Genomic DNA, 27,682 nt, shown 5'->3' with positions numbered 1-27,682 from the left:
AAGCTATGTTGGACCAAAGTGGCACTGATAGCTCTTCCTTCCTTGTTCCAGTTCTCATCCCAGAAGGCAAACAGGGAAAAGGAGAATGTATTCCTGCTTGCTTTTTGGCTGCCAGATATAAGGATATAACATTAAGTATTTATACTTCTCAAAGGTTAAATGAAAGATGGAAGCTCTAATTTGCAAAAACAGTATTAGAAAGAACTCCCAGTGCTACTTCCATTTGAACAGGTGAATGAGGCTGCTGGGCTGGATGTGACACCAACATGTGAGGAGCAAGTTTCCACACTGATTTTTAGCTGTAAAAATGAGAACTGTTACTAGTTTTGCTCACTATCTGTCCTTCTACAAAGAATTTTTGCCAAGCAGACTGCTGCTTTGCATGAGATATCAGGACTTCTAGGTTATTACTGAGAGCTAGTTTTTATATTGTTTCAAGGTTGTCTTCTTTTCGTTTTGGTTTTCTTTCTAGTGTTCAAAATATAGATAGCTGAGGGAGCCAGCAGACTTCAGGAGTGTAGATGTCTTGGGTCATTTAGCCTAAGAAAGGTCTTCTATAAACATCACTATGTTTATAGAAGATTGGAGCCCATCCTGGAATCTGATGTTCAAAAATTAAGGAAATTTCAAGCATCATGAATTCTGTGGTGTCCGGTTGTGTCTAATTGGTGTACTGGAGTTGTTGGATTTGCAGCCCTTTTATACTCAAATGCAGGGTGTTACATGTAGGCCCTACACAGTAAAGTTTCCCCTGATGAGAGTTTGTTTGGTCTATTTTTATAAACCATGGTGAATTTTACAAACATGTTGTTATTGGAAACTTCCCAGCTAGTTCAACTTGCAAGGCTACCAGTAGAAATTTTCCAAACTATTGGAATTGAAAATATTTGAAAATTTTCCCATAACCTAGTTCCAGAATGGTGTTAAGGGCGATGTGACAGTCTGAACTTCATGCATTATAACCTTATTACTTGTGTTTAATCTGCTAATATAGCTATTTGTTACCAGGAATCTGACTGTTCTTTCAGTAACCTGAGTTAAATTATTAGGCCATGAGTATTACAGAATAACAGTAATTCTCTTCTAACGTTAACAACAAAGTTTAAGGCGATCAAGCTCATTTGCTGACTTAGACAGAGATAAGTATAATGACTGTGCTTTATTAGAACAAAGGTCTGTCTAGCCTGACAGGCTCTCTCTAGTAGTGTAAGGAACAATAAGAACAGGGCAGACACATGATACTTCCTTCTAATACTTTCCCAATCTATAGTTATTTTCTATTTGGGGAGTGTTTGAGTCAGATGTGGCCTGTAACCTTTAGCGGATTTATCTTTCTTACGTAGTCTTCCCTTGGAACCATGTAATTTTGAAATGTAACCTTGCTACCATGATAAGGAAAGATGATTTGTTTTGGTAAAGAATGTTAGAGGAACAAGTAAAAAAAAAAAAAAAAAAAAAAAAAAAAATTAACAGGGGCATGCACTATCTCTATGTGCATAACATAGCATCAATAAAGTTTAATGGCTATGAGGCATTATTTTTAATATTACCAGAACCATTTCCAGCAGGGAAGACAGTAATTCATTAAGGAGAATGAATAGGATTTGAACTATGTAGAGCAAAGTACTGAATTACACTCTTAAAAGGTACAGAGTGTTGCTAACACATAAGCATGTTAACATTTTTTGTAGTGTTCTCATAATTGCATTAATTAAAATGCAGAATATGATAAACATTTATACATAAGGCCCATCTTGAAGTTCCATTTCTTCAGCAATCTTTGGCTTTTGAGCTTTCCAAATTATTCTGCCACTCGCTGTTGTTGAGTTTCAGTATGAAGACAGGCATTAGCAAAGATTAAATACTATGATCATCAATGGAGCAGAACCCTTAAGTACCTATTGGATGGCTATTAAACCAGCAGTGTTGTCTGGAACAGAAGCCAACTGGCCTGCATCTGGCCTAACAGCTCTCATACCTTCAGTCAGGGTGGCTGCACTCAGATGGTCTGTTGGGAATGCGATCTGCTGCATTTTGACTCCTAACTGTGCCCTAGTGCTCTTTGGAAGACGGATAGCTGGCACAGGCCAAAAGCAGTTCAGCAATGTAGAGAAGCAAGTTACAGTGCCTGGGAACATTCTCTGTTGTACTGATACAGCCATAAACCACTTGAAGGTAGGAGAGGCATTTTTAATCAAAATTGAGACTAGTATGGTTTGATTTCACGTTAATTGTAATTAAGCAGCCTTACAAATGTGGGACTCCACACTCTTTCAGTGCATGCTTCATGTTGAAGTTGCACCTTCCATATACTTTAGTTTGTTACCTCTTTTGCATAAGTCATGGATATAGACACTAAGATATACAATAACTTAGTTTCCCTCAGTTTAAACTAAAAAAAAAAAAAAAAAAGCTCCTGATAATTTCTGGTTTTCTACTACACGTATTCCAAATATGCTGCTGTCAAAGCCATATGGTGACTCTGTGCTGTGTTTATTCTGAATCCTTGCAGACCTGTCAGATGGGTTATGGGTCACTGAAAACTGTTAACAGAAAAAACATTGAGCAAATCTTTTTAAGAAAGCTGTTAAACATTAAATTAAAAATTATAATCGGTTAGAAGATGTTGATAGTCAGGAAAGAATATTCCTGGTGGGTTTGATATGATAGCCTACGAGGAGGAAATGCTCTAAGATTTAGTCAAAGTTTGTTTACAGAAGTTGTGGCAATGACATTTCCTGCTTAGATTCTGTCCACAGATTGGCACATAGGCTTTGACATTAACATTTCTTATGTGAGTATTTTCACCAGTTGAAAATGAATGAATGGGAAGAACTTCTATGAGTGTCTTTCCTTCTTGCAAAGCACAGCAAAGCACAGTAGTTCTTCACAGTACTTTTGAAGAGAGAGCTGAATTAGGAGATGTTCTATTTCTGTGCAATACTAAGTGGTTGCAGCTTTTTGCACAAGAAATTTTTAACCTAGCTAGTTTGAGTACAAACATGAGTAAAGCTCAGAGCAGAGACTAATCTCCAAGGTATCTAAACAGCTTTTCAGGCAAGTTTTTTTTTCACCCTATGCTGAATTCTGTAAGGCCACATTACATTGCACTGAAGTTAATGATTTTCCCATATAGCTGTAGTAGCTAACTTTCTTCAGTGGTTGGGGTATAAATGTGATAGAATAAGAATTTCCAAGATTATGGTGATGTGGTTTGTCAAAAAAAAAAAAGCGGGGCGGGGAGCAAACTAAAACTGACAACAAAAAAACCCCCAAATCCCCTCCTTGAAGAATGAATACTCAGTTTTAAGAACTTTGAGTTTATAAGCCTGGGAATGTTAATTTGGAAGTGTAATCTTTTAAATGAGGGGCTGCATCAGCACTTCATTTAGAGTTTAAGAGACCTAAAATCTGATTCAAATATGTACGCTGGAGATTTGAATGAGATTTTAGTCAGCAGAGAGGGGTTTTTTTTCTTAATCAAATGACTTAGGCAGATTATTCTTGCATTCTGGAACTGGCTGGTCAGTTGCCACACTGACATCTGGAACAGAATTCCAGGTTAAAACCTGGAATTCAAGTACAAACTGTTGAATTCATTATTTATTTGGAAAATAATACAAAGGCAAACATCTGTTTAATTTAATAGAGTATAATTAAACCTCTTAAAGGAATTCGAGTAGTACTTTCTGAGTTTGAGAGGCATTTTTCTTGTGCATATCAGGATAAAAGTATGTTGTGGTTTTGGTTTTTGTTTTGTTTTTTTTTTAGAAATGTTGAATATATCTGTTCAATAAATATTAGTTTATCTCTGTTTAAAAATAATAATAATCATAAAAATACAGCCGTTCTTATTCTGGAAACAGGAAGTAGTTTAGGTCAGACATGCAGTCATTCCCTTAGCTTTTTCTCTGAGGAAAGTTTAGTAAAAATAAAACAGTATTTAAAAAAAAAATAAAGGGGGGGGTTGGGGCAAGTGAAGATTATTTGGTAGTTAACTGCTCTGGAAAGATATTTCAATGCTGATACTTGTTCACTGCTTTTTCTAGTGGCATTATTTATTTTGTACTGTGCCTGATCATTCCTTACCTTTGGTATTGAATTGAGAAAGATGAGCACCATGAGAACAACTTGAATTTATATGGCTGGGAGTGAAGGTCTACCCATTTCAATGCTCCCACCCCCAGTCTTGTGAATCCTTTGTAGAAAAGACCTTATCAAACTTCTCCAGAGCCCAGCAGAAGAAATGTTTTGTTATGACAATAAATAATGAAGCCTCTTACAGTACTATGCCCACTCCAACAGTATAACCTTTTTTTTAAAGCATTTATCCCATATTTTCATGGCTTCTCTTCCCTACCAGAATTTTCAGTGGTAGTCAAGCATGCAATATATGGAACAGAGCTGAAATTGTAGTTTAGTCTGCAAGATGGGAGAGACAGTTCTGTCTGCTTGGGACATTTAAACTGAGGAGGCATACCTATGATTGCTTAATACAGATATTTTAGAAATGTGTAGAGTATTTTCAAAATGGGGTGTTATCTTATTTTCTGATTTCTAATTAATGATACCCAGTGGGTTTGGGTGTGTTCAGTATGATGTTGAAAATAAGAGTGAACTTGACACAGGAAGATGTGTATGGTTTTGTTCTGGTTTTACAGCATTTTTCTTCAGTGGCATTAAGCCAATCTTGGGCCATTGTACAAGAAAAAAAAATAGTTATGTTGAAAAAACAGTTATGTTAAAAAACCCAAATAAACAAAACAACAACAAAAATGTGCCTAAATTGAGTCATAATTTGAGTTTAAAAAAATATTTGCTTAAAATTTCATGCAACTAAAATACATTTTCCACCAATTTGTTATGGTTTTAAAAATGAGGCATTTGGCACATAGGTTCTCTTTTGTGAGACAGTACAAATAGCTGTAACAGCAGCTTACTAAGAGTAACTGTTGTCTTTAGATCCTCTCTAGTATTAGGAGAAATTTTAAAACTTTTTTTGACGAAGCATGGGCCCAGTTCAGCACAATTTGTTTGAGGATATAAAGGTAAGGGCCAAAGGGCCATGATCAGCTAGGCTGAGAAGTCCTAAACTTGCTACTATCCAAAAAAAACCAAACCAAAACAAAAGCCAATCCAGAAGGCTTTTTCCTAGGAGATAACTAACTTTCGAGGGTACGTTATTCTGCTTTATTGCTGGTACCAATAACCTGGCTGCCTGACACCTGAATTTACTCCTATGCATTTAAGTACTCAAGTTCAGAAGAGGTTACCTGGTTAACCTATCAAGGACCATCTGGTCTTGACTACCTCTGCAGCTTTGTGCTACTGTCCTTGGGGTATGATTATGTTCAGGCTAAGGTACGGAACTGATGGTGCTGATGGGTTAACTTCTGGAATTTGTGTTTCTTTTCAGGTGCATATGTGCTAGACCTAAGCTTGGCATTTAGAGCTAATGTTGAGTTTCAGTTTAGCAGAGTTTAAGGAGGCCTGGGTTTGGACCAAGGTCCTGAGCAGCCTGGAGCTAGCTGATTACCTTTCTTTCTTAGGCTGGAAGGAAACTATATAATTTGCATTTGTGATGGTGGTCACTACTAAGTGCTATTAGGTTCTTAATGTAGCTTTTAGAATGTGTGTGTGAAAGAAGCTGAATTTGTTTCAGACAAATATATTCTGTTCTGCTTTTGACAGAGGGATCTTCCAAAATAGTTTGAGAGTTTTCTTAGGTATCCTGCTGAGTAAAACATCACCTTAGCTGCCAAATAGAGAGCCCATACAAAAAGCTGGGGCTCCCCTCCACTTCTGCATGGATGCTGAAAGTAAGGGATTGTTTTGTTGTGGAAGGTGTTGATTGGATTACAACTTGGTCTCATGAAAACAGAGCTGCCTGGGGGCTCTGTCTCTGTAGGAGATGCACTGAGGCCGAGCCACATGCAGTCTCAAAGATTACCTTAAAAACAGCAATCAATTCAGGCAGCAGAGTGCATATTAAGGGCCTATTAACTTGCTTAGGCCTCTCTTTGACTTGAAAAGTACTTGTGAGCAGAGGAATAATAAAAGAGAAGGGTTGCCAAAATCTATGGAAGGTGCATCTTGCCATATCACTGTTGGTACATCTGTTGAGTTGGGGATTTATTTCCTGCTAAGCATCTGCTTGGCTTTTGAAGTACATATTAAGGTCAAAGGAGGGGAGCTTCAAATGATTGTGTAATGTTTATTCTTTTCTTTGAAGATTTTAAACTTTAATCATACAGCATTTGGATATATTTAACAAAGGACAAACCTACATGAGTATTTGGCAAACTTCCACAACTTATAACATGCAGTAGTTGCAGCTTTAGAACTTTGATTTTAAAAATAATTTGAACTTAGCAGAAACTGTGGTTTGCAGGTTCATTTTGTATACCATTTTGTATTGTGTGTATCATTCTTATTGCATCTGTGACTTCATTACACTGATCATCTGAAAGTGACCCAAAAGAAATTTTCAATTCATCAGTCTATATGTGGTACAATGAAAAAAACCAACCACAACCTCTAGCATTCCAGTGCCATCAAAGAGGTATTTTTGGGAAAGGAGAAGTGTCTAAAGAATCTAGCAATGGGGCTGGAACAGGTAATTTCTGTATTCAGAAGGGATGTTTCCCCAAACCCCTTGTGTTCTGTTCATGCTTCTAATAGCTGCTTCTATTTCATTTTAAGTTGTGAACAAGGATAAATCAGTATGTTTATGGCTCTTATAAAGAATTGTGTAATTTTGATAGGCATTAGGGTTAAAGAGCAAACTGCTAAGCTAATGGATATAAATTCTCTTGACCTACCAGTAGTGGCGATCATTAATTGTTCTTTCAGCTCAAGAGTTTTGCATCTGTGCAGACTTGTCAGTGGGGCATTGCTGATACCAGAATTGAATATGTGCCTATATGACAGGGAAGATTACATAAAGGAAATTCAGTAGAACCATTGTTTTATTGCCAGTCTACTACTTAGAATAATCTTCACTGACATGGATTGCTTCTAAAATGTGCATGTTTTTAATACCAATCATTTTGGGTGCTTATACAAAAGGCCATTTTTATTTTGCTGATGCAAAATGTCCAAAACTGCCTCTATACACTGAAAAATGAAAACTCATGAGTTTTGGTTTTGAAGTTGCTGATCCTAGTGTGCTTATGCATATCTTATACAGGACTTTAAGGGTAAAAGATTATATTAAAAATCTAAAAATGTAAGTAGTATAGTTATAGAATCACCTTCTGATTTTAGTGTTACATGAGTGTTACAGGACTGCTCCAGTCATGGGTAAAGAAATTAAGATTTTGGTAACATAATGTGCTAAAAATGAATACAGAATGAATGAATAATGTGTTAAAAATGAATTCAGATTTCTCCTGTGTTGCCTGTAGTCCTCGTTATATTTATGCACAGAGGGAGTTTGGTAGTTCAGCTTGAAAGACTTGCAGTACAAAGAAGCTTATGTCGGAATGTATGAATGGAATTATGTATGTGATTTTTAGTGCTGGTACCTTGTCCCCTTCATTTCTCCAAAGCTGTGTGGTGGCATTCATAGCTCCTTCATGGGGAATGTGTCTCTGTTCTACAGATCAGGGGAGGGGAGGGATATTCCCTACCCCCTCCCCCCTGAACCTTTGCCTATAGATTTACCATGACAGGGTATATCCTGCCTCTATGAAAATTAGAGATTGCTGTCTAATGATAAGGGTTTAATCTGCAACGAATCAGACATGTGGAAACTTCTGTCTGTGGAATTTTCTGTTTGATCTGAGAGGAATGCCCTTGCTGTGCCCTTCCTGTAATGAAAGCAAGGTAGAGTGAATCAAAGTGATTCTAGATAAGATTGGAATGTGTGCATTGGTTATGCCTTTATTATATTTGGTGTTGCAGTTCTAGTTGCATGTATTATTTTACTATCCAAGAGACTAGCAGCATCTTTTTAAAAGATACCTCTTTCTTTCTGTTTAAGTTAGAAGTGCTGGTTTTTATTGATTAAATTCCCAAGGTAATTACTTAGGTTTGAACATGGAAAGTCTTGCTCACAAAAACAGATATTGCCAGCAAAATACTGACTGTCCTATGATAATACAACAAGTTTTTTGTTACTGCAAATAATTTTATACTGTTCACTAAATCTTGTCTTAAGGGTTTTTTTGGCATACCAGTGTGAGGAATGGCGAACAGTTTCTGTCTTTATTACATGAACAGTTAATGATTAAGCAATGTCCAGCTGCCTGTGCAAGGAATGTTAATTACTTTAGGGAGGGAGGGAAAGATGACTATGCCTTTGCATAAGAAGTCTGGTATCATAGTTCACTTTGAAAGTAGTTTGAATATTACAGTACAAATTTTATCAGAATAACCAAAATGGAAAAATGTGTACCTCTCTCTTTGTCTGGGTATACATATGTGCTTCCATACTTGTGGTACTAGCTAGTACAGTAATATTTTGAGTTGCCTGGGTGTGTCTAGAGCTTTTTAAAGTAACAAGTGTGTAAGAAGAGATGACAGCTTGTTAAGAAGTGTATTACTTTGTGCATGGATATAGAAGAAACGTGGCTCAAAAAACAAGGTGGTAAAATAAAAAAACATAAGCAGTTCGTAGTCCCCACTATTTCACACCTTTCTGATAAGCTTTCTGAATGGAAACTTGTGTGTTAAGTAAGTACAGAAGCCCAGAGATCAAGAACCATATTTGCAAATATTTAAAACAAAAAACAAAACAAAACAAAAAGAACAAAAAAACCCCACCACCTTGGAACTTGCACTTTTCAATTAGTTTTTTACTTGCTTAAATTTTCATGCTGAACGGTGAAATTTCGTAATAAAATTTTGGACTGACTTGAATGCTTCCAGATTCAGATAAGGTAACGGAAGAGAATGTGAGAAGGTTCAAAAACTTTTAGTGAAAGATGAGTTGTCAAGTTGTCATTGACTGAGGTGATGTATGAGTTTTGGTGTGCATTGTATAATAAGAAGTTAAGGGAGTGGTGATTACAGTGGGAACAAGATTAATGAAGATTAAGTGGATTAAATTTGGAGTGAATATTGATCCAGCATGTGATGATGGAAAGAAGTGGAATAAGAAATGTATGCCATGCTATGTCTGTAATTCCAGGGAGGTTATCAGGTGCAACTGCATCTCTAGTCACTGGAGATTCTGTGAATTTCTTAAGTAAGGAAAAAGTCTTCAGTGTTTCAGGAGCAAAATGCATTTTGTGCCTAAATGGTCTACTAGTTACTTGCAATATCATGTTCTTTTATGCTGAGTGTACTAGTGTAGGCAGAGTTGCTCTACTTTTATCATGGCTCTGTGACAACTGAACTTCTTGTTTGGTGGACAGTTATTAACATCTCTCATTCTCTTAGGTATTGTTACTAAAGGTGCAATTATCTTCAGCGAAAAATGTTTCTGAGGAATAATTAAGAGGTTTCCAACAGAAATTTGAACAGAGAAGCTCTGATCTGTTTATCCAAATGCTTGTAGGTTCTACTATTAAGCAATAGGGTGAATTGAATGTATAGCATTTTTTAAACTGTTCACTTTCATTAATTTCTTTTAGCTTTAATAATTTCTGCTTCTGCAAAATGTTGCATAAAAACTTGTTGGCTTTTATTCATTATTTGTGTGAAAAAGACAGCACCCATCTCCCAGCAAGCATCCAAGGCACTTACCAATAAATATTATTGGCATCTAAGAAGTAATTTCTAGTTTTCTAATTGCAAGTCTCCTTTTTAAATGTTAAGTATTGATTCTTCAGTGTGCATGTAAGAATTTGCTTACAAATGGAGCATTTCTCATTTACTTGATATGGTAATCTTAACCAAAGAGAATGAACATGGTTTGTTGTTGTTTGTTTATTGTTGTGTTTTTTGTTTTTTTTTTATCCCAGAGTTCTTTACCTTAATGATTCTTGTGTCCTGAAATTTTTACTCAGAAACAAGCAAGTTCAGAAACATTTCTCTGTGTGGCTTTTATTTTGATTCATATGCAAAAGCAAATAATAAAAAACATAGTGTAACAAGTACTGATCAGTGTGGAATCCCCTCTGGATACATCAGTAGAAATAAAGTCTGAATAAATAAATGATACTTTATAGGTTGATAAATCTGGCTTTGTCAGAACAAGGCTGAAAATGTCTTTTGATGCCACTGGATCCTAGATGCTGTAATCTTATTACTTCCTTGGTTTGCTTCGTTCTCCTAGCACTTGCATGCCCACAGGTACACCAGCTCTTCTTTGTACACATGAATCTGCTTGGGAGCACGGTTTCTGTTGACAGTAATTAAGTGCCATTGTGTTATGTAGCTACCTGGTGCAGTAACATGAACAGCAGTAAAGCCTGATTTCCAGTATTCCTCAGCATGCTACTTGCCTTTTTGATTATTGTCAGTATCTTTTCTTGCTCAGAGCTGGTCTGGGAACTGTCATTGTTAGCCAGCAGTTTCTGCAACTGAAAATAATCTGGAGACAGAAGGCTTGAAGCAAAACTGCAGCAGTCCAAAACACAAATCAGTATAAATAACACACACATGCTAAATGACAGCTTTTTGCATGTGGGTTAGTCCTGAGCCAGTGTTGCTGTGGAGCACATCTGTAACTGCTTTTACTGAAGAGTAGGACTGGTCTGTTGAACTTGCTGGGCCTTCAAAGTTACTTTTGCAGAAGTAATACAGCGTAGGCTGCAATTGTTCAAATTACAACCAGAAATTGAATACGAGAGAAATGCTGTGTATGCAAGAAAAATATTTTTGGGATACATGGAACAATTTTCCTTATTTAACGTGGTCATTAAACTTTGAGATTTACAGACAAAAAGTGAATATACTTGTTGCAAAACTGTCTAGGTATTTTGATAGTTTGCAAAGGTCTAAACAGCTAGATCTTTCTGGATCAACAAACCAGTTTCTGTACAATTAAATGTGTTACTTTTGTGCACAATTGGCTTCCCATGCATCTCATTATTTTCCTTGTAGCTTCTTCTTCTGCCTAAGGGGGACCTAGGTTAATCTGTCAACTCCAGTTAGTTTTGAAATTCCTGGGGCCATGTGCAGAGGAATTTCCCCTTCAGAGGCTCCCCATTTCCCAGTTAAATTATCAGAGTGGTAATATAACCACTGACATTGTCAACAATTCCTTAGTACTAGGAAGACTGACAGTGAAATTAGAGGGACTTTGCAGAGTGAAGCCAGAGTTCTAAAGACCATATTTGTGTGTGTGTATGTAAAACAAACACACAAACAAAACTTTAACAAAGAACATAGAAATTAATCCTTTCCATTTCTTACACACATGCAAGTATACATACATTCTAAAAATTTGATTGAATACATTTTCTTTTTTGTTTTTGACGTTCATAAGTAAACAAATGCTAGGCCTGTAGAACCCTTCACTTGCTTCTGAGTCACCTGCATTTCAGTAGAAATTCTCTGTTGGTCATGAAACTGTAGTAAGAGAGCAGGATTTAAAAGTAACTGAATAGTGTAACAATGTTACCCAAAGTACTTATGCTCAAACATAGTTGCTTATTATAATTCTGCGATACTGTGTAATTGTACTACTTGGGACATAGAAAACACTTGTGTGTTTACCTGAAGAGAAAAATCTGTCCTGAAGAAGGGGCTGAATGAGTGCAGCAATGATTTGCATCAGATCCTGCAAACCTTGCTCCCGTAATGCAGTAAGAGGAGCTGCTTTTTGTAGGTACCGAGATCCCACGTGCTTGGCCCAGAATCTGCTGGCAGTTTGTTCCATTTTCACTAATCGTTTATAATCTTACTGTAATGCTGGTGTAGTAGTGCGGTCATGTTTTTTCAGCATGCTTTCTCTCAAATCATGAGTGACTGCTCATGTTAACAGCAAGGCTTGCTCTGCTCTCTCTCTTCAAAGAAATGTAGATCGTATGTGCTTGTATTACAATAATTTTTCCTATTGGCATTGGAGTTAACATTTCATTTCCCTAATGTGTACTCATCAGGGGGTTTTTATGTCTCTCCATATCAGGCTTTAGCAACATGGTACTTTTTTTCTGTATAGCAATTATATTGCCTGTCTGAAAGCCTGACATACAAGCAGTCTAGTTGACAGAAATAAGCTGGAGCTATTAAAATAACCATAAATGAGTCTGACAATAGGAGCTGTTTGCCATTGTCCCAAAAGATTTTTTGAACTGGAAGTAATCAGTTGAGTTCTAAGGCAACCCCATCATGGATCTTCTAATTGCAAAAATTGCCCCTCGCCACCCCCTGACTTCCTGAAAGCAAGTTCACAATCTTTGTAAACCTTAGTAGATTTATTACTTTTAGCCCAGACTACCCATCATTGAATGATAATTTCTGGGCATAATCTTTTATGTAGACAATTTTAAGAATGTGTTTTCAGAACTTTGTCTTTTATAAATGGCCTAAACACTGTCTATTCCATTCACTTGACTTATTTTTGTATGTATATGCAGAAAGTAATGTGGCAGGAACTGGAAGTCAAAATGTTACTGGGTCTCATTATTTACAATTTTTTTTTTGCCCCACATTTTGTTCTACTTTGAAATAACTATATCATTGAAATTGGGTCCATCTTTTTGAAATGCCCTATATAATGCATTACATCTAGACAGTTCACTGAAGTTAAATTTGAGATCTAAACCAAGTTGTCATTATGTTATGATTGAGGTTTTACTTTGTTCAGTTTGACTTTGTTCAATTAATATCTCAAATCTGTTCTGGTGATGATGGTCCCTGTACTCTGTTAAGGGTTCCTCGTGCTCTAGAGACCATGCGTGTTCTGCAGGGATATTCTTCTCCTTCTACGTCCCAGAACTTGAAATAACTAGTCCCTAGAAAGAGAGCAAGCAGAAGTAGACTTTACATGTTTGAAGGTCTTGCAGCTGCACAATGAAATGGCATTTTCCAGTTACAGAAGCTGTGCAAGTTCACTATAGTTCCATCAGCTTGCTGATACTGCTAGTGATAAGTTACTCAAAACTTCCTAAGCCTTGATTTGTTAGAAAATGAGCAGTTTGTCCTTGAAACAGTAATAAGAGTTACTTTCCATTTAACAATCCTGTCTAAGAATGATTTCTCAGCTAGTAGTACACAAGACACAACTTGAAATATATACAGCTTTCTATTTCAAAGAGCTATAAATAAAATTTCATTCAATTTTCTGGGAATTTCCCTTTATAAATGCTGGCAAATTACTTGTAATTCCAATGTGTTACTTTCAGCTTATTGTCAGTATTTTTTTTCTAGCTTCTCCTGAGTAAAAATTTTTCTGAGCATTCTCTGAAGCAGAAATTGTAAAGATTTTTTTTAATTGCCTTTCTTCAGTATTTATAAAGAAATGTTTATATATTATATATATGTATATATAATGTGTGTGTGTGTAAAAGTGGATTAAGATCCCCTGAATATCTAAAGAAATAAATGTATAAAAACTAAATATATGACAACATGTAACTATTAGAAGGAATGTTTGTATTGATGACAGATATATTAGCAAAAGACTTTTGGTGTACATGTGAAAATCTTAACTCCATAGCCTGCAAACAGAACTTGTTGCAGAATTTTTCAAGGGTGGCTGTTTTTTGTGGGGTGTGGTTTTGGTAGCTTTTTGTTTTGTTTTTAACATTGAAATACCTTTAAACATGATGCATGTAAAAGTTAAAGCCACCAAATCATTTTTAAAAATAAATCAGAATGTGTTAATTTAAGATTCAGTTTTATTCTGGCAAAATAGAAGAATCATTGAATGATTGAAAAGAAGCAATGAAACTATTTCAAACTAGATTGAATTATTTGTTATGCACGTTCATATTATTCAAATATGTTTGCAAACAAGTAATCTGAATTCTTCATGAGTTATGCAAAACACAGTATCGATGGTTTGTTGCTAAGTTACAGTCTTTCTAGCTGTGTCTAATTAATGCTCCTGGAGAAGAGCAGCAAACACCTCTGTTCGTGTGTGATTCAAAGGCAAGCAATGGTTGCTAAAACTTAGTGCTCTCCTGCAGGGCTGCAACCAAGGATTATTTGTATTCTGAAACAGTACAGTTTAGTCTGTGTGAATCTTCAGATGCAAGAAATCTGATATGTGAGTAGCTTGCATTGTCAGTGATAAGCTTTAAATTGCTATGGAGTTGAAGAGCAAATAATATTTCTCCGGGTGGCTGTTGCACTTTGTTCCACAGAGGCGTAAACACATAATGCTTCCTGTTCAAAGTGCATATGTGATTCAAGTAATGAAGGCTAGCACTTATCTAGCTCAGTTTATTTACCAAAAATATTACTTTTCTTAAAAAAAGACCTGCCTGTTGCAGGTCTTTAGCATTTCAGGAGTTAGAGAGCAGTGCCTCTCTTGGCATTTTGCCCTGTTTATCCAGTGGATGAGCTGACATTTCACTTCTGCAAAAGGAATCTCATTCCTTTCCTTCTTTAGGAAGGAGATTGTTTCAAGGAGTTCACAGGATGGAGAGTTTGGTCTTTTCAGCTGACATTTTGAGTGTTGAATAGTTCCTTGTCTCTGTGGCAGGACATACTTTAAATCTTCAGTGCTTGACAGTTGGTTTGTGTAGAATAAAGATGGTGTGATACTACACTGCTTTTGTTTTGTTTTTACCAAGTGGTTATTACTTGACTGATGAAATAATATTAAATTTTGTCGACATTAGCATTGGATATTATTTTAGAAGACTGTAGGCTTAAGGCTCAGTTGTCCCTTACACACTTGGGCTTGATAGAGGCCTGAGTTACAGTAGTACAGCAGCCTCAAGGAAAGAGAGAATTTTTTTCTTAGGAGTTCAATAGGCTATGTGTTTCAAAACCTTCACTTGACAGAAGTCTTCATGGCCTGTAGGGATGTGGCTGTACTTAGTTGCTACTTCAAGGCATTTCCCAATGTCAAGCTACAGTGGTGGCCAGAACTTATCAGAAGTTAAGAAGTTAACAGAAATACAGATAAATTGGCTAGAGGATTTTTTTTTTTAATTGCTGTAAAAGTGGAAAGAATCTGAGCTATGACACTGGTCACAATTAGTCATAGAATCAGAATTTATACTGAGTACTACAGCTGAGCGTAGTGCTTGTGCACTCTAGTCTGCTGTAGTCTGTGTTATCTTGTGCAAGTGGGTGCCATAACTATTAATAAATTTGTTTGGTTTTGTTTGGTGTTTTCTTGGGGGTTTTGTTTTCTTTGTTTGGTTGCTTGGGGTTTTTTTGTTGTTGTTCTTTGGTTGGTTTTGGTTTTGGTTTTTTTCAAGTCACCTTGCTTTCTCTTACGGTGTCTGATAGGGAGCATAAAGTGGAGGAAAAACCTGTACAAAACCCCCTGCATAACACACAGGAGTGCGATTGCCAACTGTCCTGATTTGACTGTGCCTCTAGAAGTTACTCAAGGGGAAAAGGAGGACAAAAGAGTATGGATATGTTCCTGTTTCAGGCCTCTGGGAACTGCTGAGAAGCAGACAAGGACTGTGTCTTCTTCTGTATCAGATGCTCTTTCTTGTGTTGTTGTGGGGTTTTGTTTGTTTGGTTTCATGTGTGATTTTTTTTTTTGTTCCTGTCAGCTCTGCTATAGCCTCTGTATTTATACAGCTCAAGAAAATGCTTGTCATGTCATGGCAGGTAATAATCTAAGAAAGAGAGGTGTATTGCAGGAAAGGCAAAAATAGAACATATAGGAAGAGACTAATAGGAATGAGAAGTCTGCCAAGGAAGCCTTCTGTGTTCATCTGCATTCATTCTTGATAGTGTTGAAGAACTGCACTGTCACTAACTTGCACCAAAGGGCAAAGTCTGGGTTAGAACAACAAAAAGTTCCTCAAATATAAAGCAGAAATTTGTCCAGAAAAACTGTTAACTTCTGGGAGTTGGGGTTCTTGAGGACCCTTCTCCACATAAAGCTAATTTCATAAATATTAACTTTATGGAGAATATATGTGACCTATCTAGAGGTAGCAGAGATTCAAGTAGTAAATTGCAGTATGCAGTGAGCATTTCACCCAATTTTATTTTTAATTCAAAAAGTTTTGCAGACCTTGGCTATAGTTTACACTGCAGTGACTTACCATTTATTTAGAATTCAAGACAAAGATGCAGTCTTTGTTGGTGTGTTGGCAGACTAGTGCTATTGAGGAACAGCATGCCTCTGTGTTTTTAACAGGCTTAATCCACTCACTTTAAAAACTTTGATTTGGATTCTTCATTGAAGGTCATGTTTGATCAAAACCTTTGTTCATGCAATTCTTAAAATATTGTCTATTTTTTTTCTCCAGAGATGGCTTTTAAAGCAGCTGAAGAAGCTTTTTGATTTACTCAGCTTATTAGAATTTAGATTAATCAAGTTTGTAATCAGATTTCAAGTATCATGTTCCAGGCCAGGGATTTATCTTAGTTTGTTTCAAACGTCACTCTCAGGGCAAATTCTGCTAAACTGCATTTTCATGCTTTGCTGAGAAATGATTGTGGGTTTTGATTTCCATTAGAGAATCATTAATATTGTTAATGAGAGTTCTCATGGATAAGCACACTTAAGGAGGATCATCCCTGGGAATTGAGGGTATTATAGTTTGAGCATTTGTTAATTAGATAGAATTGGCATATGTAAGACTGTCAGATCTGAGGTGGATTTATATGTTTATTTTTGTTTTAAGAGTGACTTTGGCTGTGCTGACTTGGGTTGTGAGATTTAAATCGGAAGTAATGTTGGCTCTTGTCAAGAATGGGGTTAAAATTCTGATTTTTCTTCAGCTGCTGTATTCACAAACTAGCCTGTTCCGCCACACTGAATTCTGTCTGAATTCTATTTTGTAGTATTCACTTAGGACTTTTGCTTTGTTTTAAAGGAATTTATAGAAAAGTCCTATTGCATCAAGTGGGAGCAATACCTAGTCTAAAATTTCAGGCCTATGAATATTGTAAAATCAGCTCTGATGTCCTGTTGCAGATGACTTGAGAAACATTTACTCCGAGCTTTTTGTATTCCCCTCTGGTGGTTAGTGACTGAATTTTCTTTTTTTTTTTTTTTTTCCTGACCACCTGAAAGGCTTCGAGACTGCATATGCAGTCAAATGGAAAATGTTTTTGGAATCCTCACTTCACCATATTTTTAGAACAATAATATTTACAAGTGTTTGAGATTATCATATGTGCTAAAGACTCTTTAGTAGTGCTCTGCAGAAGATTTCTCTTGCTTGTCTTGCTACATAAAAAGCAAATGGTTTGTAAAAGTGAAAATTACCAGATTGCCTCAGCATAGAGAATGGATGGGAAATTCGCTGATTAAAGATTTTTCTGTGAATGGGAAGAGAGTTAGAGCAGAGATGGAGATTTTACAGCATTGGAAATACAATAGAAACACTTAAGATGTACTCCCTAAATGTGCTTTACACTGCTTGAAGAGCAAATGAAAATACTTTCTAGGAGCCCAAGCACACTGTTGAAACGAATGATACTGATCAACATCTTACCGATGCTTCATGGATGTAGCAGATTGTGAGATAAAACAATCTAAGTAAGAGTTAATTTGTTTTAATTGTTTCTCTTTGATATATGAGTTCCCATTGTTTTTTTCTCTCTGTCTTGAGAACCATTAGAACTAGAAGCCAGTGGATTTATGAACTCAGTTACTGCTGGCTTTCAGCCGGCATACAGTGGTATGCTGCCCTAATATGTAAAATAGGCCACTGTAGTCAACATATGCAAAAGCAAAAAGTTGGCACACCAACCAATGATACTTTAAGGACTGCTTCTAGACTGGTGATTTGGTAGGATTGTCATTTGTTTGTTAAAAAAAAAAAAGAGGAAAAAAGAAAAAAAGGTCCTCAGTTAAATTATTCTTTGGACTTGTGCTTTTTAGAAGGTATAGTAGACTACTGAAGTTTAGATGCATTTATATTCATTATTGTTGAATAGAAATTAAAGATGTTTTTGTGTTTTCATAGACAAAGGAGAGATTTGGTGTTAAACTTGAGGAGCCATTTCAACTAGAGTAATGAGAAAAGGATTTTTTTTTTTTTAATTAATTACTGATGTAAGGTCAGACTGTACAGTGATGTTAAAAGAGCAGGGGAAGTACTCTGTCATGTGCATTTAGTGATGATTGTGTTTTGTGATATAAGTACTGATGCAGAACCAGAAGAAATTCAGGTTTTGGTAGTGAGATCTTCCCCTCACCCCCGGGCATGTGTGCTGGGTCATTCTGTTCCCTTTTATTGCTGTGTGGAAACAACAGGGTGAAAGCTGAGTCATGTGAATAGACCAGTCACTGTGCCTGCAGTTTGGAGTGCTGGAGGAGAACTAGGTGTGGTTGCCTCTTCTCCACCCCCATCAATGTGTGAGAGGTAAAGGGAGATTTTGCTCCCTATTTCCTGTCCACGTTTGCATGACTTATGTACTGGAGGAATCGTATTTTGAGTCTTCATTTTTAGTATTGTCAAAGTAATCCACTTATGTGTGATACCTATCTCTAGCAGTTTTCCAACTTGCATACATACCTGTCTATTCCATCTATTTTAAACTGTAAGCAGCATATGTGGAGGGTTTTTTTAAGTACCCTTGATGCCTCTAGAAAATGTTAATTCATGAATTAATCTGTTGGTTATTGTTAAACAGTTACAGAGACATTTTTGCATATCTGACTGATCATAAAATCTTTCTCCTAGATCTTTTCTATTTCCATTTGGAATTCTAAACAGCATGTACAGAAAAAAATGTTCACCCAACAATTCAGCATCTGTTTGGTGAGAGACATGAAAAAAAAGGAAAAATCATTTTAGTGAATGAGATTTCATGTTACTTTCACTAATGCATGCTTGGTGTGAGTGACCCTGTAGAAGAATGGAGACATTCTGAAAACCAGAGCTACCCTGTTGGGTAAACCTCTGTGTTACATGATGTGTTCAGTGATCAGATGATCAGACAGATTACAAGCCTTTCATTGAACATTTTTGCAGAAGTCAGTGTAAAATATACAGAAATAACATCATATACACAGATCTGATTTGAAATAAAAATTAATAAAATAAAAAAAGTTGCCTATGTGTGCTGTATCGTACTGTTTGTCACTATCCCTATAATCTATTGTATTTTTTCTTTTTGAGATACTGTTGCTACTATGCTTTTTTTTTTTTTTTTGGCATGATACTTTTTCCCCTTTGTCCCTTGTAAAGTATGTGACTTAAAAGAATGAACACCTGAGAACTGATAGTCCAGAAAAGCAAAATAGATTCAGTCTTATTTTCCCCTGAGGTAGGCTTTGATAACTAAGATGGCAGAATTCGTAAATGCCAGGTGAGCAGATTGCAGGAGGAGAGCTCCATTACCACGGAAGTCTCTTACTTTGTTTATTCAAACTCATGCAAGACTATCTCAAAAATTAATCTGCCACTTCTGATGTAGCTACTGTTAAGAAAGCAGGACAGGTGTAAAATGATAACAGTTGCTCAATTCAGCACATAAGCTGGCCCACTGCATTCTGCACAGATTGTAAGCAGCAGAGCAGCATGGCTGGAAGCTTTGCTAAAAGGGAATTGATACAGTCTAGTCTTGTGTTTTTGCTAGGACATGAAGATTTTACAAAATTTTCCAAGGGATATGTGGAGTCTACCCAGACGCATACCACATGCAGCATTTAGGTTTAGTAGTGAGGCCACAGTAACAAATTGATTTACTCTGGAGCAAGTCTTCTGGTAGAAGGAGAGAAATGCAAAAGGTGTAACATAAGTGAGTTACAGACAGAATCTAGGTAACTGGCTCGTTAAGTCTGTGTGTCCATTTTTAGGAGCAAGTTTTTGTAAATTAACCATCAGAAACTATGTAGGTAACCACAGCACAAATCCAGTGACTACACAGGATTATTATTTTTTAAAATAATAACCCTGCAATCAAACAAAATATAAATACTGAGATGAGGAGACTAGTAATGTAAAATGCTAGTATTCTTCAAATTAACAGCTTGGCTTATTTTTCAGTTATGTTCCTCTGAAGGGAAAAAAAAAGAAGCCACTACTTTGCTTTCAAGAAAGCTTTTATAGACTGTATGCAATGCAATGTATATTTTCGAATTGCAGTGCTCCTCCTTTTTATCCCAGTTCCGAAGCCTTTGATGCTGTATAAAACCAATTTCCACACTGACATCTGGTGGTAGTTTTGAAATGCTGTGTTGCTTGAAATACTATATATGGGTATTTGGCAGGTCTATGCATGAGATGCCATCAACTCCAGCCCTTCTGAAGTGATATTACTGACATCTTGAAACTTCAAAACATCATTATCAGACCTTTTTGCAGGTTCCTGCAAGGCAAAGAAAGTAATGAATAGATCACCAGTTCCTCAGTATTTATCTCGTTTTGCTCAGCTGGTAGAATGCCTTAAAAATAAAAAAAAAAGTCTGGAGTGTGAAGGAAATTATACTTAGAGTTAATTCTTTCCTGAAGAACTCCTTCCTGTAAAAGCACAGTGGCATAGTTTTATCGAGGTCCTATTTTACTCATGGTATGTGTGTGTGTATGTATTATGTCGTGTGGAATAAATGAGCTCAGGAGAAGGGCCATTTCACACATGGTCGCATTATGTAGCTGTATCCAGAGTCCAAAACTGGCTGTCATGGTTATGGTTTGACTCATCCTGGCTCCCATCCTGATCAAGCCTGGTGTGTGTCAGTAAAGCAAACAGTAAGAGCCATGACAAAGCCCTTCAAGATTTCCACAGAAATGGTTGCACTCTGGCATATATATCAAGTTCATTTTAAGTTCTATTTAGCAAATGTCTCTTATCAGACAATCTATAAGAGCAACTGGATCAGGTAAAGAAAAGTGCAAAGTTTTATTGTGCCATGGCTCTATGAATCTACTTAATATTCATCCCCCACCAAATATGTTGCTATGTGTCACGTATCTTTTTGACACATGCATATTATGACTGTACCTGTAGTGTAAGCTGCTCATAAAAATAGATCTGCATTTCCTTCACAGTAGATAAAAACTTGAGTCCCGCATTCTCTATTTAGTTCTGGTTCAGACAAGCTCCTGTAGACTCAGCAGACAGATTTTTTTATTAAGTTTGTGAATAGTGTAACTGTTCCTTATATGGTGATTTGTTTTCTGTGTGAAATTGAGCTGAGCACTACTTTCCACTGCCAGAGTAGTGTCAGGCATTGGTTGGTTCTAATGTTACAAAGCTTAGCTTCAGGTATAACTTTTGTTTCCTTTTCTGTGAAATTTCTGGGTGTGCATTAAGAAAATTCAGTTAAATAATTCATTCGGGCACATAGATAAGAACGTTTCACATTTAAGTAGCGGCTCATTAATATGAATAATGGTAAACAGGTCAAGAGTTTGGCATCTAAATCAGATAGTTTAATATGGTATGAAATTCACTGAAATCAGTGATGAGTAAGAGGGTCATTCAAGTCCCAAAAGACTGTGAATTACTCATTGTATTTAATCTTTCAGGCAAAATAGCTTTTATGAATAGTGCTAATTGTTCTGATAAATCTCAAAGGATGTTGGAAAGGAAATTAAGTAATATATTGTTTTAATATCTGTAGCACATAATTGCTGAAAACTGTTATAGTAATTTCATTTTTTGTGGCTTCAGGTTAGCCTCAATGTGTTTGTCTGTATATTAATACAGATTGTAGAATCATTGTTTGTTATTTTTGTACTTGTATTCATTTTTATTTGTTCATTTATTTAAGCTTGTTTCTTTATTTTTGCACATTTCTGCATATTTATTGAGCATTTTCTATTTATCTTCCTTTTAAACAGGTATTATTGAGACGGCAGATCGCCTGGATCGTGAGACTACTTCACATTACTGGTTAACTGTTTATGCAACAGACCAAGGCGTTGTGCCTTTATCATCTTTCATTGAAATCTACATAGAAGTCGGGGACGTTAATGATAATGCTCCTCAGACCACAGAACCAGTTTATTACCCAGAGGTCATGGAAAACTCACCTAAAGATGTATCTGTGATTCAGATTGAGGCGTTTGATCCAGATTCTAGCTCAAGTGAAAAATTAACCTACAAGATTACAAGTGGAAATCCACAGGGATTCTTTTCAATAAACCCCAAAACTGGTAAGTACAATACAGTGCTCTTTTTACATATAAATGAATCAACGCATTTGTGTTAATACATAAGCCAGGCAAAACAAAGATCTTTGGTTTGACATTGTAACCATGCTTTCACAATAGTTAGAGTTAACCTGATGTCTTGGGCTGGGTCAATATTAGTAAGATACACAAACAAGAGGATTTGAGAATGAAACAGTTGGTTCAAAGTACTTCAGATCCACATCTTGCATGTTTTGGGAAGGTTTACTTCAGAGTAGCTCCGTCAATGCCCATTTGCTTTTGTAGTGCAGTAAATATACAGTTAAAAATATGTATTTCAGCTTAGTTTTATCCAAGCTGTTTTTAGCAGTCTCAGTCTTCCAATTTTCACACTTTTTTATGTCAGGCTATTTTATTTTCTGGATAGTGTTAGCCTAATCAATGCAAACCATTTATTAAGTACAAACTTACATATCCCCCGGTACAAAGGGACTACCATTGTAAGTAACTGTTGCTGTTGTAAGAAATACAAAATCTGGATGATAATTTGAAGGTGTGGTTGTTATTTAATGAAAAGAAAGAGTCTGAGTTCAGTGATTGTTTGGAAAGCTTAAGAAGAAAACACACTGAGGTTTTAACAGGGAAGTACAAGGAAAAAGTGACCTTTTAGTAACTGTGAAGTACAAATACTGAAATGTGTGTAGTTCAGAGAGACAGGGAACAAATAAAATAATCCATTTTAACTGAAGCTGCACATTGATTTTGAAAACAATGAAAAGGTGTCCTACCGTCCCTTGCTTCTGAATGAATGTGGAGAAAATAGTACATATACTAGATATTTTTTTCCCACACATCTTTCCTAATCATGAAAAAGAGTTTAGTTTTAATTAAATAATATTTTGCTCGGTTGCATGCTTAGCTTTTCATATGTTGCATTTAGATACTATTACACAAAACAAATTACAGGAGATGCTTCTGATTCACTCAGCCAGAAATTTCTTCTCAGAATCCAGAGTTTTGTTTTGTTTTATTAAGACTAGAGGTGCTACGGAGGTGTAAATAGGGACTTTAATCTGTAACAAACACAGTAAGCAGAAGGCAGCATTTAGCTCTTGCACATTCGTGAAGGGGATTCCTGAGAATTTAACAGAGCAAAATCTGGGTGACAAATATTTTGAAGGCAGGTTTGACACTATGGCCTTCATTGTGTTTTGTAGTTGTTTCAGCTCAGGGTATGAGAGACTTGTGTGCTGTATCAACTGTGTCAGCAAAACTCTGAGTGCAAACACAGGCGTGTTATTTGGGTTATTTCTGACAATAACAGCATGTGCTGCATCTGCTTGTGAAGACATTGCCAAGAGGGACATATGAAATACCTATAGCAACAGAACATGTTTAGCATAATTGAAGTGTGTATCTAAATACTGTATTTACAGAAGCACTGGGTTTAGAACAAAGGCAAACTGAGAGGTAAAACAAGAAAAAAAAAACCAATCACGAAACGTTCTAAAGTGAATGCAGAAACTCCTGTGTGGGGGCTTTATTTGTATTTCGCTTTCTCTGCTTATACATGATGCAAAAGAAAAAAATTTCTGCTCTTCTATCTACTTCCTCACTTCTTTTTTTTTTTAAGTACTGTTTGCCTGCTACTTTGATGTTCCCTTGCCATCTCAATCAGTGGTACTGATAAAAATGGGAGTAAAATTGCCTGTTTGAGTTGGGTGGAAAGAACTGAGTGACTGCAGTGCTCAAATGGCAAATTAGTATAAATTTATAAATTCCACCTACATTCATTTAGTCTTTACTGTATAGTTGGTCAACAATTTGCTTTCTCTTTCCTTATTTTTTCTGTAGCTCATTTTCTCTTCTTTTTTCTTCCCATAATTTCATGCTCCTCTATGTCTTCTGTATCATTATGCAGCATTTTCTTTTCTTTTTTTTTTTCTTTTAAAGAGATGTTTGCAGTCTTCCTTTACCTAAGTTTTGAGATAAAGAAACATCTTTATTCCTTTATTTAACAGAGAGAAAAAATAGGGCAGCAGGAGATTGTGACTTGTCTTCAGAGTTTGTAGTTTTCCAGGTCAGCAGCTTACTGTGATCTCCATTTATGTTAGAAAGGGAGCTCAACACACTAGGTAGGGAAGTGATAAGGAACACTTGACAGAAAATCTTTATTAGCTTTCTATTAAGAGAGTTTGCCTGCCTTTATTGTAGCATGCCTACTCTAGAACCAAGCAGTACAGTATGGAGACCATCTTAGTTCTGTGTTTAAAATGAAAAAAAAAAGTCTATTTTGAAATGCAAACACTGAGAAGAAATGATCTTCCTGTGATTTACATTTGGCAGGAGAAATGCTTTTCTTTAAATACAGTTAAAATTACAGCGATAGGTAAATTCATTGATATCTATTACTGTTAACATTGTAGTACTACATAAACATAATAAACATAGAGAAGAGGGGAAGATAAAAGGTGGTAAGAGAAGGGAAGCTTCTTTAACTGGTTTCTGTTGTGTTCCTGGAGTGCACTCAAGTTTAATGGATATTAAATAGATAGATCATGTATATTGTCTTCCTGTTATATAGGATACTGGATTTCAGGTGATCTAATGGGCTGTCTTGTTTTTCCTGTGCGTATTTGGTTTAAAACTGTCAGTCTGCAGTACGCACTAATGTAGTATGAGTTTTGACTGAGGTTATCAGGTTTGTACCTTCCCAAGTCTGTCTTCTGTTAGAAAACAAATACATTTAGCCTGAATAGATCTTATTTGAGGTGGAAGCACTTTCACTAGGATTGGGATGATAAGGAGTTGAAAAATCACTTCAAAAGGCAGTAGTTATTCTTGTAGTTAAAACACAGTGTATTTTAAAATAGGCCTCAGCTGAAGAGTCCTTTTGACTGTAATTAATAGCTCAAATCCCCTCTCATTTGGTTACACAGATGTGTTATCCTTGTGCCACCTTGTGAGGCTGTGGCACTGTAAGGTATTTGTCAAAGGAAGAGAAACCTTCCCAGAGCCCCAGGTTTCCCTTCCAGGCAAAGAGGAGATAGTTGAGGCTGGAATATGAATCAAGTGTTTAACTGTGTCCCACTGTAACATTGAAAGTGACAGCTAAGAGTTAAGTGTGTGTTAATTTGCCCAAAAGCAAATTGAGGACTGTAATGGCATTCGCTTCCAGTTGAGGAAAGGCTAATGCTGGGATTCTTAAAATATGTGGTGAGTGTTTAAAAAAAAAAAAAAAAAGTTTCAGCCGATAATGTTATTGTCTCCCCTCCAGGTCACAGATCCATCGTTCTGTGTCTCTTTATCGTTTTGTGTCTCTTTTTTAACACTATGGTGTTGTGGTCCATGGCTAGAACTCCCACACATAATAGTAATACAGTTTATAAATAACAATAACCTACATGTAGCCTATGTCAAGTAAAATACTGCGTTCTGTTATCTGGAAATAGCTAATTCATTTCTAGAATTGTATAGGCTCCAAACTGAGATGTCTGTGTCTTTGTGCAATAATCCTGAATTTTTAGATGGTGAAACTGACATGGACCTATGTTGGATATAGTTCATCTTTCACAGGAAGATTTTTCGTGATAAGAACTATTGATTGACCTGTTTCTCAAAAATCTTACTAGCTGAAGTAGCACCTGTGTGCTTCTTACAGTGATCACTTTCAGAGCATCCCCTTCAGTAAATATTCACTGACACTTAAAGACATCTTATTTTAAGTAATTGTAAAATAACTTAGTCAAAGAAGCATTGCTGATTTTTTTTTCTTCACTTTTTGGAGCAGGATAGGTAACACATACTGTTATTGTAACACATCACAGGGCATTTTGTGATCTTTTCAGGTATACCCAGCCTTTCATTAAAGCAAATGAAATACCATTTTCTATAGTTTCAGAGTTCTCATGTAATGAAAAAAAAAAAGCTGTACATCTGAGCTGGCCAGGTGAAATAAATATAGTTGCCATAACATTATTTGCAGGAAAGAATTAGAGCAAAGACTAATTGTGCAACTTTCATGCTCAACCTGAACACAACTGTAGAAAAATATGTGAGTTATGCTAACTATTTGATATTGGCTTAACTTCTTGCAAAAATAGCTTGTAATTAAATATAGAAGTAATTGACGAGAAACAGTAGAGTTCCAAGGCATTTTAATATGTTTAGATGGAAGGAGTTTGAGTTGGCAAAATTTTATAGCTATTCAGAACACGTCTTGGGACTCTATGGTTATTCTCACCACTTAACCCTAGAGCTATTGCACTGAGGATCAGAAAAAATTTGCACTTTTAGCCACACTCTTGTAAACCAAAGGATTATGTAAGAGTAGATAAGTTGCGGGGCTTGTGCTTTGGAGCTTGCAGGGCAGAAGTTTTTTCTGGTATGTATAATAGAAAGAAGTTTAGTAATATTTCACCATTTCTTGTGGTTGTGGTTTATTTGCTTGTGAGTTATTCAGGTATTTTTCTTTTTACATTTTGTAATTACCTTGTAACGAAGTCAAATATTTTGAAATGTAATTATCAAAACACTCATAGTTGCTAGTTTCCATATTTCGTTGGATACATTTGGATAAGTTTTGTCTGAGAAAGCAATGAGATGGACAAAAAATGTTTGCTTCAGGGAGCAGGTAATGAGCCATTTTGCTTAAAAGTCGGTGGTTCAACTCTAATGTGGTTGAAAAGTTTTACATATCACTGATATAAACTTAATGGTTGTATTTACGAAATACAAATTAATATTGTTTGAATTAAATTTCTGAATAATTTTATTTTCATATGAACAGAATCATACTGGGTAAACAAATGTATATTTTTTCCATCTTTGTTTCTTTCATATTATAATATCTTAATTTACTTTATTCATTTTGCAGAGGAATGTTAAGTATGACAGTTGATAGCAGGATTGCAGTAATTCTTAGAGAAAGTAGAACAGCTTCTTAATATGGCATATAACAGGGGATAATACCATTGTATATAAGTGTACATTTATGAGCTGTTTATGAATTATGATTATATAATCTATATTGGATTAACCATTTAGAAATTGATATATCTATGCCAATTCAAGATAGAGTTATTGTATTCATTTTACTAAGAGCTTTCAATCAAAACATTTTTAGTAGAGTGGGACATGCATTAAATCTGAGCTTTTTGTTGCATCCAGTAAGAATTTTAAGGGTAGTGTGCAAACTAGATCCCAAATTTAAAAAACTATACTTAGTGTTCCCCAGACTGACATGGTCATTGCAATTATTTTTCTATCAATTCCTTATGTTTTGTAGTTTTCTTCTATTTTTATACTTTAAATTGTGGGATTGTAAACTTCATGAGAAATTAGAAGAAAGGTATTCACTTTTAACTCACCAACAGTAATGGTTCAACAAGTCATATGTGAAATGTGGACATGGAAGAGCTAAGGAGAACATCCTTAATTGCTCCAGAACTAGAGCCATTAAACCAAAACAAAAGGCGCGCACTGAATTCCCCTAGGCTCTGTATCAGTTTCCTTATAGATGGAATAGTTTTGCCATGACACGATTTTAAAATACAGCTGCTACTCAGTGATACAGACTTTGAATAATTATATCTCAAAGATTGTTGAGCTAAGGT

The 27,682-nt window shown here is 35.9% G+C and overlaps 1 protein-coding gene across 1 annotated transcript in view; it reads left to right on the top strand.

Annotated features, from left to right (window-relative positions):
• The window catches only part of FAT1 (FAT atypical cadherin 1), a gene marked incomplete at both ends in the record, with an annotated part of 102,356 nt that overhangs the window by 7,010 nt on the left and 67,664 nt on the right, over nt 1-27,682 (top strand). The window contains one exon of the mRNA XM_080343282.1: nt 21,777-22,091. Coding sequence (XP_080199408.1) covers nt 21,777-22,091 — 315 coding nt within the window. The remainder of the gene's footprint in view (nt 1-21,776; nt 22,092-27,682) is intronic.

Source organism: Nesoenas mayeri (genome assembly GCF_963082525.1).
Source record: "Nesoenas mayeri genome assembly, chromosome: 4".
In the NCBI taxonomy this organism is placed as follows: domain Eukaryota; kingdom Metazoa; phylum Chordata; class Aves; order Columbiformes; family Columbidae; genus Nesoenas; species Nesoenas mayeri.
This window is presented reverse-complemented; position numbering and strand designations above follow the sequence as displayed.